Below are 13,289 nucleotides of genomic sequence, written 5' to 3'. Positions count from 1 at the left end.
GGATTGAAAGTGCATTATTCTGCATGTGTGGAAGGGGTCTTAGAGCTACTTGTAGTAAAGCACCTCCTACTAATCCACAGGAAAAACAGTTCCACTTTTCCATGAAGAAAATACATTCATTTGACTGCTACTTTGAAGAAGTGAGAAGTAGCCATACATAACACAACAGACAGCTGGTTCCCCCATGTGGACTTTAATAGGCACTGGATTAATATGTATTTTAAATATTAATCCAACACACAATCCTATGTACCAACAATTGTTATGCTTGGATAAGCTCACCTATGCCATACAAAGCATCCCCACGTAACAGCCCCTTACATCTTATGTAGAAAAACATGGGTTGATCATGATTTACAACATGCTTTACACACTTTGAGTATGCTGACCAGACAAATATTGTATGACAATCCTAGTATTTGTTTTCTGGTAACACTTCTATATAGTTTCTACAAAAATTAACCTTGTTGGGTTCTTTTTGAGGTATGGAATTTTATAAAGTTCCCTAAAGAACGGGCCTGGCTTTTATAGATTCTATACAGATGTGTTACTAATTAAAAGTTTATAATAAAATGCTAAGAGGTTACACCAAAAATATAAGTATGTGCCAAGATACTTTGCATCCAGCCCTCCTATAATATTAGCTAAATTCTAGGTCAGTGTATTACAACTGCACAGGCACTATACACTTGTTGCAACAGGATGGATAACTGAATGGATAAAATATATATTTTTAAAGCATACTTTCAAAAATAAATTTGATGTTAAGCTTCAGCAATAAATTTTTATTTTGAAATACACATTTAAAAACTGAACTTAATGCAAAGCTATAATCTCTTCAAATTCAATTTATTATCCTATTAAACTTTTAAAAATGTTTTTCCTTATAAGGAACTTTGTAAAGAACTAAGAAAACATCTATGTCACTCATCCTGCAGCAGGGTATATTATGGCTTAATACTATGGGCCAGAAATTAGCACATCACAACAGGTATTGCTTACCATCTGTCTAGGTGACCATTTGCTCCTTATCTACGTGGTAACAAACAAACCCCTGCCTACACATGGGGTTCTTTTGGTGTAGTGGGGATGAGAAGGGCAATCAACAAGGGAAGAAGAAACACATTCTAATGCTGATTTCAACCATCATCTGTCCACAAAAACTTATCAATGGCTGCACATTGTAAGAGAGATCCTATTTACAAATAATGGATTGTATATAATTTTCAATGTAAGTAATGTGTTGAAGTGATTCAGAAACTTGTAGTGCAATCTCCTGCACTGTTATCTGAAAGTAAGCCCCAATGAACACAGTGGGACTTATGTCTGAGAAATATGCATAGGACTGTGCTGTTAGTGCACCATCTACCACAGGTGTTAAACTCGAGGCCCTCCAGATGTTATGGACTTCAGTTCCCATGATGCTGGCAGGGGATGGGGACCTGTAGTCCATAACATCTGGAGGGCTGTGAGTTTGACACCTATGAAAGGGTCTAAACAAGTTTAAATCAATAGGTTTTATGGTTACTGCAACAAATCAGTGAGGACTTTTATTTAGAAAGTATCGAAATAACTGAATATTTTAAATCAAATAAATTATTTAAGTTGATCCTTTTTTCTTAGAGATTGAAATCATTATTTTAATCACTGTTTTACATTTCCTTGATTTACATCAATACAGTGACAGCCAGGGGCATATTATTCTGCTATGGGTTTAAAACCACAGGGTTGCACAAGATAAGGTAATTCTGCTAATAACTGCTATCTCTGTCTGTTGACATAGCAATTACATCCTGGGTTGCCTTAAATAAATTTTAACTGTTTCCTTATTCATATTTTTAAATCAAGCAACCTGCATCTTTTAAAGCCAGAATATGGTAATACTGTAAACTGTAATAAGGGTCAGGTATATTCTGCTAGATGTGTTAATGGAACAAGATATACATACAGGTATCACTATGGGACCTCACTCAAGCTTTGCATTATTTTTCTGTCAAGGGAAACTTGTGGTATACCACAGTTAGAGCAATACATTCATAGAAACATTAATTCATTTTGACAACTCCCATTTCCAGTTTTGTAAAGAGTAACATGTCTCAGTTTGTGGAGGCAAAATATTCCACTTAATTTTATACATATACACGGTAGATCTGTTTATCAGCCTAATAAGTCACATGTATGGTTAAATTATTCTCAAGATTAGTTTATAGTAAGCCCATGCATTTTCTTCTTCCTGTTAAACAGCTGGACGAGACTTGATAGATTTATCTTGGTCATTTTTCTATTATTCAATACGAACACAGAAGTTTTACTAAACAGTAAAGCATCAGACTCTGCACAACACAGTGCAATGCAAGGGAACAAGAAGTGTGTATCACTGGCCGTTCATGAAAGTGAGGTCATCCAGTGATCTATCACATGCATTCTATTTTTTAAAAAAATATCTTGGTCTTGCTTTAACTACCGGTAGGTGACCAACATGGTCTCACAATACTTCATAAATCTATTTCCTTTGCTCATATACAGTAATTTGTATATTAACTGGGATACTGTCTATATCCACCTAGAAAATGTCTACTCATATAAGCCACTCAGTCTTGTCAAGGTGCTTCACACTTCCCTGCTCTGCAATAAGACTGCAGTTATGAATTAAACATCACCCTTCAAAATTGTTTGATACAGTTTTAGCTACGCCAGGGTCCGCAGAAAGTCTTATCCAAGTTTGAATACAGTTCAATCTTACCTCCAACCTTAGGCCCGCCAGCAGAACCGGGCTTTCTTGAAGCATTTGAGGGATTTCCAGGTTTCTTAGGTGCAGGAACCTTGAAGGCAGAGGCAGCTGAAGATGGTCTATTTCCATCCACTGATTCTTCATCATCAAAGCTTTTATCTGTAAAACACGTTTTCAAGAAAACCGTGGCTTAGTATTCCATATTTTAAAAACTCCTGCCTTGCAGCAGTTTGTACCAGAAGTCACCAAAAAAACCCCAAATAAATCAATACTAATTATTATGTTCTTTGTCTACAGTCCTGAAGAAAGACAATGCAGTAAAAAAAAATTAATTTCATTTCATGTAATGGGTTTCCAAATGACTGTGAAGCAAAAAATATATTTAAGGGCTTGGTAATTCAGCATAGAAACAAGAACATTGTTAGGAGGTGACCATTTGTTTATTCTGATTTGTTGCTTTAACCAAGCCCTTAAAGCTTCTAAATTCATTCCAGAATTCTCGAGGAAAAAATCCTGCTTTCCCACTACACATGCATGCTATTTCTGCTATACACCCTCCCACAATGTGTCTACTAACACTCCCTGCTTCATTTCTTCCACCCTGGTTTTAACACTTACAATCACAGATCCGTTTGCAGATCAGCCGCCTCATTCCTCTGACAGCTCTTAATGCCCCTAACGCTAAGATGCTCCTGTTTGCTCACATGGCCACACGGATGGACAATCTCAGCACTAATCAAAAGATTCCATATAAAACTGACAGAAAACACCATAGATCCACCACAGAGATTTGTGCCGGCATCCTTCTCTCCCTTCCCTGCACTAGGTGCTGAAACAGCCAATCAGCTGCAAGGTGACATCATCTTCTGGTAGCCACTGCTAGATGAAAAGGTGAAAATTCTTCACACATATAAATTCATTCCCACGCACAAACATTTACAGCCACTATTCTATAATCCTTTAAAAGGGATTCCAGAGGAATAATAGAGATCTTTCACCCTTAAATTCAAGGATGCATTACGAAGTGGCTCTCCTGTCTCTCCTAAGTTCATGTTCAGTATGGTATATTCTCTTTATATTCTTGAGCTAAAACCCCATTATTTCGCAAATCAAATATGCCCACTTAACATGTCACCTTAACACAAGCTGAATTTCTCTAAAGCCCTGAAAACAGAAGGGAAAGCTAACCTGTAGTTTCCCACACAAACAAGATGGGCGAGGCTGATACAGTCGCCATAGCAGACACACACACACACACACATAGCAGACACACACACAACCCCAGCCATTTATCATATTTTCCATTCCCGGAAGCTTTTTATTGCAAATTCCCTGCCTGTCACAGGGCTCTGTGAGTTCCAAATTCATTTGTTAAATTTGTTCTTCTTCGATTTTGACCAAAAAAAATCCCGATCACCTCTTGCAAAACAATAATATTTCCAGCACACTGTAAAAACAGGTTTTTAAAATAGGATCAGAAGCAGTCTCAGAATGAAAAGAAAAATAAATGCAGATCCTACTTTTGAAAGTGTGGTTCTAGAAAGATTGACGTAGCACCATGATCAAATTTGCATACTATATCATTACTTCTTAATTACATTCCAAAATTTAGATGTTTATATTGTGTATCTGAAAACATCGAATTGCAATCATCATTACAGTAGAATCCAACTCTGAGCATTTTGCATGCAGGGATATGTTACTATCAGAATGCAAGGGGGAAAGCATGAAGCACATTATTCCATGAGTTTCCATGGAAACTGTACTCTGCCCTTGCACATGAACTGGAAGACAACATTTCAGGGATCACTACAAGAGACTGTTTTAACCCTTTCAGCATAAGATTATAATACTACAAACTGCAGATTGTTTCAAATGCAAGAATGAAGCCACGACTTATTTAGTAAGAGTAAAAACACATTCAAGATAAAATTTAATCCTGCAACGCCTGAACGTCCATTTTTTAAAAGGCTTCCATGTGTTAGAATACAATTGCAAAAGTATGAAGAGTTGTGGGTTAAAACATCTTCAGTATGCTTCTGAGGAGCCCCATCTCCCAACAAATACATCCAAATTCCAATACTTAGTCCCACAACTTCATCATGGGGTACAGGGGGTACACAGGCACACAGTCATATTCCACTGTGTGTACAACGTATGTGCATTAGTCAAAGGAGAATCTAGGTTGCTCCTAATTTACCCAATATTTAGGTAATTAGCATATCTTAATAAACAATTATTAAGCTACAAAAGGGTTGGTACTTATGACTTTTCCAAAAGTGCAGTAGTAGAGAATACTCTACAGTGATCATAGAGGATCACTGCCTTCCCGCCAAAACAATTCCAATTACAATCAAACCCATAAACCTATAGCTGAAGAATGGGATGAGAAAAACCAGTCTTTCCAAATGAACTTCTCAAGACCAAATGACCTAGGCTGCAATCAAAAATAGATACATGTATACATGTACACACCAGAATTTCATAAGTTTCTTATTCACTTGCAATACTAAAAGCAGGGTTGTTCCCCCCCCCCCAATTATTAATTTAAACATTTATTCAGAGGTTGGTATGACAGCTATCAAAAGGAAAAGTTGCTGAAAAGACAGTATGTGCATCAACTGCAAGTAGTTTCAATAACTCTTCATATTCCATCCCTACCCCAAAGTGTGTTTATGAAAGCTTGCTGGGGAACCTTGAGCCAGTCATAAAATCATAGAGTTGGTGTGAGTAAGTGTGAGAAGTACACCATCAGAAACTCTCAAAATAATTCTGTGCATAGATTTGCAGATTCTATCCTCAAGCCGCACCTCAACAGATATTTACGATTCAGACCCACAGAACACAGGAAAAAGTTTACATGAGCCCACATCTCTTCTTGTCTTTGCAAAGATTTAGGCTTACCTCCTTACATACACCTCAAATACAGTTGTTAAGAGGTAAAAGCTGTGCTTTAGATCAAAATGCTGTGTATGTAGGAATTTTGCTCTCAGGCTTTCTAATAATATTAGCATGTTTTGCTGCTGAAATTTCTTGCTAACTGAAAAATGTAAGTGCTAAAATATATCTGGCATACGAAAGTTATAAATATTATTGATTCAAATTAATAGAACAATCCGGGGGGAAATAAACAGCTTTCCAATTAAAAAGTCATTCTGTGACAAAAGTGAATGACTGATCATGGATCAGCCACCATCAACCCAATGACAGTCGGTAAGCCTTGACAGATGAGGTGGCATCAGGCCACCTATTAAGCCCTATTAATCCCAAGAAAAAGCCTCTAGTTTGTGCAGGTGTGTTTTGCCGTCAAGTCACAACTTACTTATGGTGACCCTGTAGAACTTTCAGGGCAGGAGATGTCCTGAGATGGTTTGCCGTTTCCTGCCTTCGAATCATACTTCGAATCCAAAGACTTGCCAGGGTAGAGGCTGAGAGTGTGAGACTGGTCCAAGGTCACCCAGCAAGCTTCCAAGGCAGAGTAAGGATTCTTCTTTGGAGATTTTTAGACAGAGGCTGGATGACCGTCTGTCAAGGGTACTTTGATTGCGTATTCCTGCAGGACAGGGGGTTGTACTTGATGGCCCTTGTGGTCTCTTCCAACTCTATGATTTTATGACTGGCTCAAGATTCCCCAGCAAGCTTTCATAAACAAGTCGGACTTTAAACCTGAGCCACTGAGATCCAAGTCCAACACTAACAACTCCATCACCATGGCTCATTTATGGTCAAAGTAAGGGGAAGGATGTAGTGAAATGAAGTCAAGCAAACAAGTAAGAACTTAGTGGTTGTTCAAACTGTACCATGGGAAGGTGCTGAAAGTAAGAAGGACAACTTTGATCACACATGAAAACCTGGTCACTATTCATGAGCAGTTTACCAGCAGCCTTACTCTTCAGTAGGGAATGTAGATCTTTGGGGGAGAAGAGATGCCAATAAAATACAGAACGGCAATGATACAGGCTAGTCTGATTCCATCTGATTTCAGAAGTTATGTGGGGTCAGCCCTGATTAGCACTAGGATGAGGAAGTCCAGGGTTACTATGCAGAGGCTGGAAATGGCAAACCACCTCCGAATGTCTCTTGCCTTAGAAAACTCAACAGGGTTTCCATACGTCCGATATGACTTGACAGCACTAAATAAATACATAAATAAATAGAAACAAAACTCAGGGACCATGTAAAGACTGCAGTTTCAGAAACTCATCTGGCATCAGGAAACAATAAGGAGGAAGACCTGATGATCCAAGACCACAGGGAAATCACTTGCAATGTTGAATTTCTGCCATAGGGACACTGCTTACAGAGAACAGCCCTTCCTATAAACTCAAAAGCCCAGCAACTGAACATCATGTGTGGGTACAGCAGATTTAGCAACAGACTATCAGAACACCCCACAATTATTTTAGCAAACAAAAGATGACAGAAATAAGTCTATAATACAAGATACTGAACTGCAAGCACTACTTTGTCATCCTTCAAAAGAGATACTAAGGCAATTGTAGTTTGAATATGTATAGAACAACTGTAGCTGGCATCATGAATACCTAAAGAAGGATGTCCAACTCTGGCACCTCAGATGTTCATGGACTACGATTCCCATCAGCCAATTGGCCATCCTGACAGGGGCTAATGTGAATTGTAGTCCATGAACATCTGGGGCGCCAGAGTTGGATACCCCGACCTAAAGGAATGGTGCAATATTCTTAGTTAAATCATCTGCATCTGACTTACAAACCAATGGAAGGTAAGTTAAAGGGAGACTCTTCTGGTCTGCTTTCTCCTAACCACCTGTGGCTCTCACTGTTTTCTGGCTGTCACTGCAGCTATACTGGCAGGAGATCAGAAGACTCGAGGAGCTGCAACAGGGTTGGCATCTGACCAGTCAAATATAGTCAAACAAAAACATTAAAAAGCACTAATTAAAATAGCAAGAAAGAAGAAAAATGATGCTAATTATAAAAGCCTTATAGAAATGTCCAGCCACTTCCAAGAGTTTTGTAAGCAGCGAGCCAAATCTTGTGATATTCCTGCCCACATAAGATGTACTGTATTCAGCAGCAGTTTTGGTTTCTAGAAACCTGCCTTGTTTACTTTCTTTATAACCTGCCTTTCTCCCTAATGGAGACCCAAGGCAGCTTATATCATTCATCTCTCCTCCAGTCTATCCGAGCAACAACCCTGTGAGGTAGGCTAGGGTTGAAGTACCATATTAACATTTAAAAGCTTTCATTTTCTACAAACATTGCAAATACATCCAGTACCAGAAAGCACACACTCCAAACTGATGTACCCTTTGCTACTTTAGCAGGTGTATCTTTCCTGTCTTGGAGGTAGAAAGGTCCAAAACAAGAAATACAAATTTGCAGTTAAAAACCTGTGTTATTTAGACAGAAAGTCTCACACCGTTGTGACAAAGCTGACAGCCTATCTGGGTTTTAAAATCATGAAGACACTGAACTGTTCAACAGTAAGTTACTTATGCTTCAAAATAGGTTACATTTGTCTGCAGTATTCACAGGAATTATCCAATCTTGTAGTTTGTCAGAAAATATCATACTATTAGCAGTACACCCTATTGTATGAGGGAATTCAGTGGGCACTAGAAAACTGTTGGTGGGATAATGGTGCCCATTGAGAGGGGCAACCCCTTCTGCCTTTCCTCCCACCTTAGCCCCGTGTCACTGCAATTAGCTCTGGTATTTTTTACCATAGAGAAGGTGAGGAAAGAAACATTCCCAATCAAGACATTCCACAATATAAAGCACGGCAGTCTAATCTGACTATTGTCCAGGGAGATTTGGGCGTGGCGCCTGGGGAGGGACATAAATGCTACCGTGTTTCCCCAAAAATAAGACAGTGTCTTATATTAATTTTTGCTCCCAAAGATGCGCTATGTCTTATTTTCAGGGGATGTCTTATTTTTCTGTGTTCTGTTCATCGGGCATGCTTCCAAACAAAAACTTTGCTACGTCTTACTTTCAGGGGATGCCTTATATTTCGCACTTTAGCAAAACCTCTACTATGCCTTATTTTCAGGGGATGTCTTATATTTGGGGAAACAAGGTATATAGTGCAGTAGAGCCTGCCCTGCAAAGCTGCCATGGTTTCCAGGAAAACTGCCCTCCGTTATCTGGAGAAATTCCAAGAGCTCTCCAGATGCCACCTGCAGACTGGCATCTCTGCACCCCTCAGAAAAGCATTCCCATCTGCCTGCCATTCTCTGCCTTCTCTAACTCCATAGACCTGCCCTGGGTAGAAGCAGCCTGGTGGGAGGAAGAACAATAGCACCCACTTTTGATGTGCCCTCCTGGAGGTTCTTATGCCCCTCAGTCACAGGTCCAAATGGTTCTGGAAAACCTGCTGTAATAATGCAGCCCCACAGGGAGCTGAAGGGCTCTGAACAACAGTATTGTTCCCATTAGAGAGCGCTGAGACAGCTCCTCCTGCACCCTCCTCTGTAGCCACCATTTTAGTGTTGTTCAGTTTTTTACTTGTTCTGTGTAAGCCCCGCCCCCAAGTCATGTGTGCATGGCAACTGGCTGGAAGTCAGACATCACCACCATGGCTAGGCTTTTATATATACTGATACACTCAACTGAGTAAAACATTCTCTTTAAAAGTACGTCACTCATTCCAAAAGAAACAATATTTCATAGGAATTCTTTTCAGTGCTCCGCAAATGTCAGGAGGCTTGTGTGCTCCTTTATGTATATGCATAAATGTAGCTACAGCATAGTTGGGAAAAGAGAAACCCTCTTCCATTCATTGATATCACAGAACTTTTATAACACAGTAAAGTGGTAGGTTGCCATTAACGTCACAGAATATTTGTATTTAGACATGGTCAAAAAGTTAACCAGCATCTGGAAAAAAGGGTGCTATTTCTAAAGCAGTTTACAATGTATCGCTTTTACTCTCTTCCCAGAAAGATTACAGAGTCTGACTGAGCTGATTGCAGAGTTCCAGTTTCCCATTACAAGTTCAAAAACAAAACTCCACATTCTCACTTTTGAAATCCCCATGACTTGTGAATGCCATCGAGACCTCATCTAGACCTGCTCATTCACTCTATAAAACACTTTTATAAAAGCAGAACAATTCAGATTCAACTAGTTCATCTTAATTCGTTCAAAGATTTATACTCTGCTTGTGCCCCTGATGGGGGCCCAAAAGGGCTCCCATTATCATCTCCTTCCCTGTTTTATCCTCACAACCTGTGAGACAGACTAGGCTGAGATTCTGACTGGCCCAAGATTGCCCAGCAAGTGAGTGGGAATTTAAGTTTGAGTTTCCAGATCCTAGTCAGACACTCTAATCTCTACAACACACTGGCTTAAAAAAGATTTTGTCTAGAACAGATGCAGGGGAATCTTACATTTCTAAAGAAAGAAATTTTCCAGCTGCGATTGTGGCATTTACATCTATTGTGCATGGACTTTTGGCTACATTCAGACATTCATATTATTTAATCAGAAGCTAAGCAGGGTCAGCCTTGATGAGCGTTTGGATGGGATACCAGAGAGGGTCATTATGGAGAGGAAGGCAATGGCAAACCAGCTCTGATAGTCACTTGCCTTGATAACCCTACTGGGGTGCTGTAAGTGAGCTATGACTTGATGAGACTATACACATACATACAGCAAGCAACTTGTGAAGTTTGGCTCCAACATATATATATACACCCAACATCACATAGTGACATCTATATAATCCATATAAGAAATACCCTGAACCCAAACAGAACAAAATCAATGAACGCTAACTTCAGGGTTATTTGTTATATGGCTTATTTGGCACTTGAATACTACTTCTGCATGTTGGCTTAGACATCTATACAATACCACAAAACAATAATGGTACAGCAACGGTATGGTACAACAATAATGGTACAGCAACATTAACTAGAACACTGTGCAAATTGAGCTTCTAATTCAATCACCAATCAGTGTCGTTTATAATGCAACTTACTTTATCAATTGCAAAATGTTTAGAATGTTATATACAGTGGATATCTAATTCTATCTGGTACATTATTAAGTCTTACGGCTATGGCCTTTCTCAAGACTGATACTAAATATAGTAAACTAAACAATATTAAAATGTGTGAACAAGAGATAAAACTCTCTCATTAGCACCAAAACACCTCCCGTACAAGCGTTAATGTTTTAAAATGTCACAATACGTATGAACTCTGAGTTACTGCTAGAAGCAACTTTAAAAATATGAACAGAATGCATTTGCAACATTATTCTTCTGTATTCCTGTAAGTTAAACACATAATTAAATGTAAGTTAATCATATAATCTTAACGCAAGATCAATTTATACCCTTACCTACTTTCAGAACTTCACCATTGCAAGTTGTCACCTTGTCTTTTCAGAAGAGGCATCGGGACCTTTAATGACTTATTTTACAGCTTCTTACCTCCAAGTCATTGCTACATAGATTGCAAAAGCCCGGGCCAGTAACCGCACAGGTTAGGAAGCATGTATTGAGGCAGGGGCACACGTGCGCGTGCGCGCACACACACACACACACACACACACACACACACACACACACACACACACACACACTTTTGTCCTTCAACATAACTTCCCCTGATTTATGTGGCTTTAGCCCCTGTAGGACCTGTAATTTAAGGAATCAACTTTCCTGAGGGTGAGTGGGACTGCTTGGAGAACAGAAATAGAGGAATCTCTGAGAACCCTGCATACACAAATTGCTAGGATTCAGTCGTAAGTCATTAAAGAAATGTGAGAAATGGTGGCGTATTATTACAAAACAGTGCCAGAGGTTTGCCCCGGGTGCCTTGCCCACCCGCCCAACTCCCCCCACCCCCGCAAACTCTCTCCACCTTCTTTTGGGCCAGTTTTCAGCAGAGAGTGGCCAGTCAGACCTTTCAAGCTGGGCCCCAAAGTGTATTTCCAAATCTGCCCCATGTGCCTGCTCCCTTGCTCTGGGGGGTCCAACAGTGTGCTTTGTCCTTCACTGGCACCCTCCTGGGCTAGGGCTGTTGCCAAGGGCAGGCAGAGGTGGCCAGTCTTCCCCACTGCACTCTCACCTCCCCTGCCACCAGGCTCTGCCGCAGAGTCATGTAAGAGGCATCACCTGTAGCACTTCAGAGCAAGGGAGGGTCCAGATAAGATGCACTGCACCCCCACCCCCGCTCCCAGGAAAGGGCGTGGGCCAGCAGGTGGTAAGGAAAGTTTGACTAGGCCTGGGCACAGGGGGAGGGGGCTGTGGCCAAAATGCACCCCATGTGAATGGCACCTGGGTCATATGCCCTCTCTGCTCACCTTGGCTAGATACGCCATTGGCAAGTAACAATAACTATTAGGAGTTAGTGTGTGTATGGGATGCTCCTAACATTAGTGACACAGGTAACACAGAACACTGTCCTGAGATCCTTGGAAGAAAGGCAGCTACTCATGCAATAGATAATTTAGTTACTCCAAGTGAAACAATGACACCAAGTATCTGTGGTACATTAGTATGCAGTACAAGGAGCCTGTGGGTTCTCAGTCCTTCTCTGCAAGTGTATGTGTGTGAAAAGCTTTTTGTGACAGCAAGAATTTCAAAAATGGAGACACGCACACACACATTGTTCCAGCGTATTACTGCATTTAGATGTTGCCATCCTGTAACTAAGGGCAATACTTTTTTTGTTCATCTTTGTGGTCTTACTGTGCATTCCCACATTGGGAGAGCAGCAAGCTAGCACAGTAGGCGGTGGGGTGAGGCTATCTATTTAAATAATGATTGTAGCACTGCTCTCCCCACAGCTGCTTCTCCATGAGAATCAACACTGACAGAATAATATTTTGTGAAAACCAGGTGGCTACTCTATGGAAACACCACCCTGCAAAGCAGCTGAAAAAGCTTGCACCTTGGTAAAGTACGTTCGATGGGCAGTTGGCCTTGGCCACTCCGTAAGAGGTATAGATAGCTGACAACACCCAATGAGACAGAGTCTGAATAGACACTTTATACCCATTGTGTGGACCTTTAAAACACATTAAAAGGTTGTTGCCCTGGCAAAAAGGTCTTGTTCTTTCCAGGTAGAAAATTGCAATACCCTGCAAATGTCCACTGCCATTGTGGGAAAAACACCAGCAAAACAATGCCCTACCCCAGATGGAACACTTGAGTAATCCTGTGAATGTGTGCATGCAGGGGCACAGAACAACTTTGAATGAAACCTTGTGAAGGGTGGGTCACACTGTACAGTTTGTAGATTCCCCCACCCGCCTGGCCACTGTGATGGCTACCAAAAAATCTATCCTGTATGACAAAAAGGCCAAATGACAACTACGCACAGGTTCAAAGAGTTTTCCATAAGGTGTGTGAGAACCAGTGTAAGACTCTATTGTGAAACCGGAAGTCAAGCAGGGGGATACAGGCTGGTGAGTCTCTTAAGAAATCCTTTGCAGAAGGGATTGGAGAAAAGAGACAAGGAGTCAGCGGCAACATTAAACGTGGATATTGCAGCATGGTGTACTTTAACTGAAGAACTGGACAGTCTAGCATCCTCAAAGACTCAACAGATACTCAAAAA

The 13,289-nt window shown here is 40.4% G+C and overlaps 1 protein-coding gene across 44 annotated transcripts in view; it reads right to left on the bottom strand.

Annotated features, from left to right (window-relative positions):
• The window catches only part of CLASP2 (cytoplasmic linker associated protein 2), a 140,642-nt gene that overhangs the window by 76,671 nt on the left and 50,682 nt on the right, over positions 1-13,289 (bottom strand). For 34 of the 44 annotated variants that reach the window (XM_048511074.1, XM_048511073.1, XM_048511081.1 and 31 more), the window contains one exon: positions 2,744-2,890. In XM_048511074.1, coding sequence (XP_048367031.1) covers positions 2,744-2,890 — 147 coding nt within the window. Of the gene's footprint in view, positions 1-2,743; positions 2,891-3,349; positions 3,508-13,289 lie in introns of those variants that run through there. The other 10 variants (XM_048511109.1, XM_048511110.1, XM_048511111.1 and 7 more) reach the window with 4 other exon arrangements.

This window comes from Sphaerodactylus townsendi, linkage group LG11 (genome assembly GCF_021028975.2).
Source record: "Sphaerodactylus townsendi isolate TG3544 linkage group LG11, MPM_Stown_v2.3, whole genome shotgun sequence".
In the NCBI taxonomy this organism is placed as follows: Eukaryota; Metazoa; Chordata; class Lepidosauria; order Squamata; family Sphaerodactylidae; genus Sphaerodactylus; species Sphaerodactylus townsendi.
This window is presented reverse-complemented; position numbering and strand designations above follow the sequence as displayed.